This window comes from Amaranthus tricolor, chromosome 4 (genome assembly GCF_026212465.1).
Source record: "Amaranthus tricolor cultivar Red isolate AtriRed21 chromosome 4, ASM2621246v1, whole genome shotgun sequence".
Classification (NCBI taxonomy): domain Eukaryota; kingdom Viridiplantae; phylum Streptophyta; class Magnoliopsida; order Caryophyllales; family Amaranthaceae; genus Amaranthus; species Amaranthus tricolor.
In genome coordinates this window covers 28,008,004-28,018,069 of record NC_080050.1, presented here as the reverse complement: position 1 = coordinate 28,018,069, position 10,066 = coordinate 28,008,004, and the positions used below count along the sequence as shown (strand labels likewise).

At 32.6% G+C, this 10,066-nt stretch overlaps 1 protein-coding gene across 1 annotated transcript; it reads right to left on the bottom strand.

The window, feature by feature from the left end:
• Positions 1–1,154: 1,154 nt before the first annotated feature.
• LOC130810451 (probable protein phosphatase 2C 11) lies at positions 1,155–9,323 on the bottom strand. The gene is made up of 8 exons (XM_057676519.1): positions 8,904–9,323; positions 5,875–6,017; positions 5,531–5,629; positions 5,262–5,420; positions 4,356–4,442; positions 3,593–3,684; positions 2,588–2,663; positions 1,155–1,621 (listed from the first exon to the last, which is right to left on the bottom strand). The coding sequence occupies exons 1-8, from the start codon at positions 9,131–9,133 to the stop codon at positions 1,467–1,469; spliced, it is 1,041 nt and encodes a 346-aa protein (XP_057532502.1). The 5' UTR covers positions 9,134–9,323; the 3' UTR covers positions 1,155–1,466.
• Between the last annotated feature and the right edge of the window lie 743 nt (positions 9,324–10,066).

Here is a 10,066-nt window from a genome sequence, read left to right as displayed (position 1 = left end):
TAGTTATGGTGTATAAGGTGATACTAGCAAATCCTTAATCATTGGTGGTGTAGTGTTACATTAGATTTTCCCTGTATGCATAGCCCACCCCTATGTTGTTCTGGGTGGACTGCACCGAGCTCCCCTCTTCCTTTGGCTTTTTCCCCTCCCGAGGTTTTTTATGCGGGCTGGAGAGGTGTGTCCTGGGTCCAGTGTGTTTTCTTTTGATATAAATTTCCAAATTCTCAATATATATATATATATATATATATGTATATATATATATGTATATATATATATATATATATATATATGTATATATGTATATATATATATATATATATATATATATATATATGTATATATATATATATATATATATGTATGTATATATATATGTATGTATATATATATATATATATATATATATGTATATATATATATGTATATATATATATATATGTATATATGTATATATATATATTATATATATATATATGTATATGTATATATATAATATATATACATATATATATATATACATATATATATATATGCATGTATATGTATATATTATATATATATATGTATATATATATGTATATATATATATATATATATATATATATATGGTTAATCCAAATACACAAAAACGAAACGCTAACGCTCATGACCTTCATCTACCCTATCCAACTGAGTTGTCCTCCTACGCCTCGTACGAATAGTAAGAGGCGTTCATGTGTCGCTCTGGCAGAAGGGAGAACTGAAAAATCATGTATTAAACACACAAAGATCAAGTCACGGCTCATCAAACAAGCAAACAATCTAGTAAGCTAAATGAACTTGTAAATAACTAACTTAAGGAAATCTTAAACCTTGATAAAAAAAAATATATATAATAAATCTTACTCTCTCTATCTCATTGAAATTGTCACCCATTATCTTAAAAGCTCTTAATTGCGATACAAAGATTACAATGGGAGTATTCCACAACATCAAAAGTATTATAGATTTGTTCATCATTTTGTGCTTCATAGTATTTTCAAAGTCGAAAGCAAGAACAAAGAAAAAGAATGTCACCGTCTCATCAATCTTTAGTTGTGTTTCTGTAGTTCCACGTTTATCTCGTGGAGAAGAGACTGTGAAGGGCAGCCATTAATTCAGGCAACGGTAAAGAAACAGAAAAAAGCCATAGAGTTAATAGACATACAGAAGATATCGAATCAAACCAATGACATAAAATTACAAACATGACTTGTTAACATTGACAAAGAGACTATGGTAATAACCACTATAAAAACTCGACTACACACCTAGCGTCTAGTGCTCTAACAAGTAACAATTCCAATGGTTGAAAGAATGGTGAAATCTGAAGTATACAGCTCAAGCTTTTCTTCCACCCTTCGGATTTTGTAATACGTTGTACACCAAGAACTTGAATACGGAACTTGGGAATTAGAAAGCGGAAGAGAGTTTGAAACTTCTACTCATTTAGTTAGAGAATTTACGTTTTGATGCTCCTCAGTTTCGAATCTAACAACAAGGCAGGTAATGTTGTCCGAGCTCCCTCTAGCAAAGGCTTCTTCGGTAAGTTTGCGAGATGCTGCTTCAGCGTCGTTTATGTTTTGCACGAGTGACACAGCTTCCTGGAGGAGAGGAGCAATTTGTACTTTTCATGGTTAGTTCCAAATTAAAAAGATGATAGAATCACGGAGGAAAAATGAACAGAAGTTGCAAAATAATCTTCATGTTTGGGTAACGAAACCATTATAAATAAACTAATGTCGATAAGTAAGACCAAAATATAAAGCCAACTAGTTCATTCCTAATTGTAGAGTGTCAGTGGGAAGCGATGTGATCAAAGTCGGTTCATAAAAGTCAGTAAGCCTTTGATCAATGAGTCCATAAAGTCTTCTTCAGTTCGATCTTTTTAATAATTTGTTTGTACATAAATCAAGCAAAAAATCCCAACACAAGGGAGGCCAAACATGGTTTACAAAATAAGTTGCTTATATTTTCTTATGTTCGGTTTTAATTGGCATGGTTTGAGTTCTCCCAATGGTTCAAAAAGGCATGACAAATGCGAGGAATGTATAAAGGTAGGAGCTACCGAGTCGATGACCGAAGGAGTTAAGTAATTCAAGGATGATCCATAAATCAGCAAAATTAATGTGTACCAATCAGATAGTGTCCCTTACAGTTAGCGTAAGTTAAAGCTTGCATATGCTCATTTGTAAGCTAAAATCATGTCCAATCCGAGACACCAACAAGTGTTATAAAAGTTTCTTTCAAGCAGCTTCCAGTTAGCATTCAAGTAAACAAAAATACTTTTAAAAATCAACTTAAAAGGTGGGAAGATTACTGAATTTGTGGAACTATTTTGAGGTGACTTCGGATTCCATCTTTTCCCATTGAATTGGATTTTATATTGTTAGTGCACATGATTTAATGAGCCATTTCAATGCAGTCCATTATAATTGAAACAACAAATAACTATATATCTTTGGCCCCAACAGAATGAACTATTTATTTCAAAATTATAATTTATGATTTACTAACAATGTTTCGCAAAAAGTGAACAATGCTAATGACGTAAATTTGCTACGACTTGCCTTATTTGAGATGATATTCCACAGTCCATCACTTGCAATAATGATGAAATCTACACCATCAATCTCTTGTTCCTGACAAATCAAATATTAGAAACAAAAGTAACATATATATAAACAAGAAAATACAACAGCATTACATAGCACAACGGTTAACACCACGAAAGTGGTCCTACCAAAGGTAAGGGGGTCTAATGTAAGACAACTATAAAAAATAAAGAGACTGTTTCTAATTGACCCTTAATTTTCAAATACCATAAGCTATATCACATACATAAGAAGTGCGCAAGGTTTTAAGATTCATTTTACTTTATTCAAAATTCGATTAGAAACAAGAAAATAAATTACTAAAAAAAGATGCATCAAATGGTTAAGGAAAATCCACTAACCAAATTCAAGAAATACTTCAAAAAACCAAAGGTCCATCATCTATTACTTTATGGAAATTGACATAGAATTCAAAAGTCAAAATTTAAACGGGAATAATCAAAGCAAACTCACTTTTTCAATGACTCTCACCAAACTCAACTAGGTAGGTAGATCATGTACAACACTGTAATAAACGCACATTCTAGCTAAGATTTCAAACTCACACAGAAAAAAATCAAGGATGTCGTGAGTGTGGAACCTCGTGGCATAAGACTCATTTCGCGGAGTTGACTCAATATCCATTATATCAGTGGAATTAAAGTTTTCTAGAACATACTTAAACTAAAGCTTATAATAGACATTTTAGAGCCTAATACTTATTTAAAAAGTTACATTGGCTAATACGTTAGAATGACAACTTATAACTAATATTACTCCATGGTTTTATATCACAGGTTACATAATGGGTTTCGCTGAACTATAACCTCAAAATCTGTAACAAAGTGGACATCATTTAACATCATTTAATAAAATGTTCTCATTTAACTCACATAGTCCTCAGCAAGCTTAGCTCAAATGATTCGTGAAATGAGTAAAGCTGAAAATTGTACCAACTGTCATGCGAATTTCTTTACCATAATTTCAGGCTCAGCTGTAACATATTGTTTGAGTAATTTGTCTCCAAATGCTCGTGAAACTGCCAAAACTCCTCCAACTCTCCAGGTCCCTTGAGAAGTTAAGAAAATAAACGTGTTACTTTGCACAATAAAAAGAGACCAGCAGTTTGAGAGATTCCAGTTCTGAAAGATTTAAATAGCATAGAAATTATTTGAAAGGTTCATCACCCTATCAGAAGGTCAACTTAAAAAAAAGGCTTCAAAAAGCCTAAAATCCCAAAAATATTTAGTATTAAAGAAAAGAAGCAAAATAAATCCATTAACGTTGAGCAAGCTAAGCTGTCTCTCTGATTTGATCAATATCGTAGAAAATTCAATTCAGTGATAGCACCATTGCTTGTAAATCAAGAGAAAAAGTAGAACACGATCACTGCATTGTACTCGACATTAATTTGTCAATCACAAATTTAAACCATCCAAGCTCTGGCCTACAGTTATATCCACATTAATATGTGGTGCAAAAACATCTAAAGATAGACTCTATTGTACTCGACGAAAGCTTCTTTCCTACAATAAAAATTATACTGAAGGATAAGAACACTTCACAATAAGAGGAGTGCATAGCACGCTTCTAAAGATTGAAATTAATCTTTTTGCATTTTAGAAGCAATATTTATGGCAAAAACTTTTCACATAAATTAAATATGCTATTCATTCAAGGGAGTACATAAGACCAGTAATCACATATGCAAATGCAATTTAATTTAACTCCAGGAATCACCTGCCCAAATTACAAAACCACCAGCATCTTCAATTCTTTGGCGTTCATCAGTTCTATCAGGTTTGTGATCTATTGATAATGGAATAGCTGCACTCAATCACAACGACAAAAGAGATCGTCAGAAACATAACTATTACTCATGAACTCTTCTCATGGACCACGAATATTTCACATCTCAGGTCGGATTGATGATAGCATTATTTACCAGTTAACTTGAGAAGTTTAATACCATTAACTGTAAGGATCAACCTAATTCATCCATTACAATTTAGCAATTATAGAAAAAGGAGCTGTTCCAGCTCCATTTTGGAATTCACTAATGTTAGCCTCAGATCATAGCTATCCTCTATTCTCAATAGAATAGAAATTGTGACATTCTTATGTTTTGTTTTTACTAACTTGTAAACACATATCCTTAAGACATGACTCCCCTCCTCCCGGCCAAGCATAAAGGAGAAATAACAAACAAAAGAGAACATCCAAAACGACATTTAAACATAGGTCTTGGACAAACAAAACTCTAACATAATATGCTCCCAGCTTCTCAGACATGAACAAACCTTTTACCCATCTAATATAACCACTGCCTCATTTGTGACTAATTGGCATCAATATGGAAACCCAAAACTAAAAGCTAATTCCAGATCTCCTAATCACTATAGTATCAACATATCTGAATATTAAAGGGTAAACTCCACCTAATTACATAGGGACATGGGATGATTGGTGAAGAAGAAAGGGGGTCTAGGTTTCATATATCAATCTTTTCCAATTAGCTTTAACTAAAGAGTTGTCCATTCAATTTGGAACAGCTAGCCATATTAATAGCCATACAACATCATATATTTTCCTCCAGGTACCTATACCGGGCAATGAAGATATGCTTACAATTGGTGATAAACTTACCGGATCCATCTCTGCTGGCAACTACTCTGGAATCACCCACATTGGCAACCAGCAAGCGGTCACCAATTAGCAATGCAGTCGATGCAGTTGATCCTGCATCCTTTTGCTGCCCTTTTTCTTCACTGAGATAATTCGTGTCTGTCTGTTTAAATGATTCAACTACAAAGCAAATGGAAACAAGATCAACTTCTATTACAAGTGATCCCCATAGAAATGAGTAAAGGAACTACACAAAAAATCCAAAAAAAATATCTTAAACAAACGAATACCAATAGCTGACTTTGTATCTTTAATAAAATCCGGATGACTGCATAAGTTATTGAAAAGATTGTTCTTCAGATATTCAGCAGTTCTAGGACCTCCATGGCCTAAACATAGAGCAGGAAATGAAAGAAGCAACATAAAGAACTTCATATACAAAGATTCACAACTCAAAATTCAAACTCTACAAAAGTATCTTGTCGAAAAAAACTCTTCAAAAGAACTTGAGGTTTCACCAAAGTTCATATAAATGTTAGTTTACATTCATAATTACACCAAAATTAAAGATAATTTATCTTCAAGCAAAAAACTTCAAGATATTAGCTAAGAGATACAGAAAAGGTCAACTTACCATCAAAAACCCCAAAAAATGCAACCATTTGACCATCAACTTCAGATATCTTTGTCTCAAAATAATCTTCCATTGAGGCTCTTTTGCCCTTGAAAGTAGAATATCCATAACTAAACCTTACATTGCGTTTCCCGGAAAGAAAGCTATCCAGAAAAATAGTTCCATGAGCTATTCAGCCAACCAAAAAGCCAAAGTACGTGGAAAAAAAGGAAGGCAACACACAAGCATATAGCAAAGACCATCGATAAATTCATACTAGAACGCTTTTGCATTTGGTTTGAGAGAGAAAAGGCTCTTATGTATTATAATGGGAGAATAACAAAAGCTTACAAAAAAACTAGTTGCATTAAAAGACTAAGAGTGATTTAGCATTAAAAGGGACGTGTAAGGAAATATCATATGCCAAAAATAGCAAAAAGGAGGAAGGGTACTAACTACTAACACAAAAAAGTGTCAAAATTAGAAAAAAAGGAAGAAGGGGTCTAACAAAAAGGAAATATCATAAGAGTCTACAAGGGTATGGCTGAAGGAGGGGGAGTATATCCCTACCAAACACCTCTACTTGGAAGTTAGCTATGGTTCTAGAAACAAATTTTAGTTCAATATACTCTCCAAATTTCTACTGCATGTCCAGTAAATATTCTAGTAGGGAAAACATGAATTCATTATGATGCCCTCCTTTTTTGTTGAACATATATGTGATACTCTCATCGGGTTGTTTTCTACAAATAAATTAGACATACAATGCCTCATACTTAGTGTGCTGGTCGAAAAGCTCTCGACTACAGTTGGATAGGATAGAATAAAAATCAGCCCTATACATCCATCAACAAAAGTAATTCTAGAACACTAAAAGGCAAGTACAAGACCCTCTCTGGCATTTGGAACTTTAAATCTGTTCAGAGCTCAATCATGTCTTCAATCTTTCTGGTCCAACACTACGAGAATAATAAAATCAATATTGTTCTTCTGTGCATACCATTTCATAAATCCACAATCATGGAATAAGAACCACTATTTATCAAATATTTCTTATACATTAGCTTAAGTTTTCCTTGGTGCATGATATTATTGTGCTTGTAGTTGAATCTAGAGAAAAAGTCAATGCGAGGCTAGAGGATTGAAGGTAACTCTAGAAGGAAGTTGTGAAAAGTTGCTCTAAAACATAGTAATACTTAAGATGCAATTTTAGTAAGGAAGAGCAAGTGGGGCAACCTCAGCAGAAGATGGTATTGTGCAAACGACCAAATTTAAATGTTTAGGATCACTATATTAGAGTAATAGAGAGATTGATGAAGATACAATGTACTGAATACAAGTTGGATGAATTAAATAGAGAGCAAGCTGTGTAATAGAAGTTTTCCAACTAGATTAAGAGGTAAATTCTACCGAGTTATAGTCTGACTTGCCTTGTTGTATGTTGTATGGAACAAAGTCTAGTTAAGAGGGTATATGAGCACAAGATGGAAGTAACATAAGACGGAAGTGTAAAGGTGATATCGTGTACACACCATGATGAATAAGATTAGGAACCAAAATTTGAGGGAGAGGCTAAGAAGTGCATCCATTTCTGTAAAGTTGTGTGAAAGTAGATTGTGATTGTTAATAGTTTGAACATGTGCAAAGGATGACCACGGACACACAAATTAAAATGGAAAATGGGAAAAACATCACGATTGATGGAAAGAGAATTAGTAGTAAGCTTAAAAATGTGGGAGAAGTAAATTAGAAATGATATGAGCGAGTTGCACTTCTCTGATGACTTGACTAGGGATAAAACTAGTTGTAAATGCCGAATTCATGACTTACACCATCAATGGCTTTCTTTTTGCCTTGATTATTGTTTGTCCTTTTATGATTGTCATTTATATTTCTTTGGTTTATGTTATTAGTTTTAATATTTATCTTGTTTTTCCTTGTCTTGCTTTCATTCTTATTTGCAGGTTTTCTCAAATCAAGGGTCTCATTTGCTTGCCGCAACCTTGTTGTCAGCTTCAATAAGGGTATGATCTATGAACGGAATATACTAGGTATGATAATGATAAGAAACTAATTCAAATCAATAACATGTTTTTGTCCTCCAAAAATCAACAATGGATTTGCTTAAGGCTATCAATTTGCTTCAACACCAGAACTAGGAAAAGCTTAAAAGCCAACAAAGTCAAAGTTCAAGCTCAATGGTGCAGTAGATAGTGAGATCAGAAAAATTCAACGTCTCAAACGTCTAGTTCTCACTTCACAGTCACAAAGAGGTACTACAGAAGAATACAACCCCATGAATCCACCAGCGAAACTCACAATACACACAAAACACAATTTATTTCACTTCCATGAATCATCATGCAAATTAAGCTACCCAAAAGCCTCAGATGAGTCAATCTACCGTACAAGCTCTAGAGCTTCTCAAAGTCATTACCCTTTAAAGACTTTCAAGGAATCAAAAACCAGTACAAACAACTTTCTTCAGCTTTTATGAGAATATAATGCCAAACTGTTCAATAACCCATCAATTAATACCAGACACAACAAAGCCTTGTTCGATCAAATGCTCAAAATCCCACAAAAGAATCAATGAAATTACATAAAATCACATTTTTACTAATTAAACGAAGAATTAATAAAAAGTAAGAACTTATCTGAAAAAATGAACAAAAGCACCATCATTACAAAACAATTCCTACAATCCCCTCAAAACCCAAGCTAAAACACGAAAAAAAAAGGCAAGATCCAAATAGAAAAAAACCCACAAAAGCTTAAAACTCAATCATTCAAACCCTTGAGTAAATAAATAAGTATTACTTACCCACAAAACAATCCAAAATGAGGACATTTTAAATTAAACAAGGAAAATAAATAGGAAAAAAAGACATGATTCACAAGAACAAACCCAGAAAAAAATTCAAACTCAACCATTCAAACCCTTGAGTAAATAAATTAATTACCAACCAAAAAACAAGAAACAATCCAAAACAAAGACATTTGATCAAGAAAAGGATGAATGGAGAGTAAAAAGAGTGAAAATGAAGAACCTGATTCCACCACCACTGAAAGGGGCATCGGGATCACGAGTAGTCATGGTGGAAATCTTAGGTGGGGCCTGCGGCTGCGGTGAAGATGACAAAGAAATAGTGGCAAATTCAGCATCCCCTGAAGAAGAAGATGGCAGATTCAACGACGTCGGAATAACACCCGACGACGCTGAAGAAGAAGAAGAAGAAGAGGAACAAGTCGAAGAAGAAGAAAGAGGATCAGAGTTCATAGTTTGACGCAATCCTTTTCCACTTTTTTTTGTTGGATTTCTTATTATTTTATTTTCCTTTCTCTATTTTCTGAATTTTTCCCGACTTTCCTGGAAAGGGAAATTTTTTGTTTTTTCTTTTATGCGAAAGTGAAGTGAAAAAATTAATTAAATGTTTGTTTCTCCCTCTTCCTCACTATTGAGAAAGGATTATACGTACAACAAAGTGATTGCCCGTGCTAAGCACGGGTTATTTAATACTTTTAAAACAAATAAAAAAATATCAAAAGAAATGAATAAAATAAAAAAATTAATATTGGTACGCAATTTGAAATGTTGGTTTGTGTACCATAATATATATTACGACAGAAAATAAAGTTAAACAATATATAAACTTAGTGAAATATATACATTTATAAAAACTTTTACCAACTATAAATTTTAAACCACTTTTTTGTATAAATATTGTATGTCAAAGTATAAATATTATTATAATCATCACATATTAAAATCTTTAGTTTTTGCCTACTTTTGACCCATAAACAACTACATATGATCTATCACGCATTAATAAATATTAGATATCGTCCATCACTAAGCACGACTTATTTCGCCTCAATTTGAATAAAGAAATCAATTTTACCAGTTAAATAAACCATCAATAATAAAAAAATATACATCAATCAAAACCTCCAATAAATCAAATCCAAGCAATTCATATCTATATCTAAATTTAATTATTTAATTAATAGTTGATAAAATTTAAACTTAGTATAAAACCATAGAAAAATATCGATTAAATATATTTGTTGTTGTTACCTGAAATTTAGTGTCTAAAATGTCCTTCATTCATTGTTAATTAACTTGCATCAGAAAAATTCACTTTTTAAGAAAATGCATTAATTTAAGATTTTTATTAGAAGAAGTGATATTTAATATTTGTAAGGAATGTAA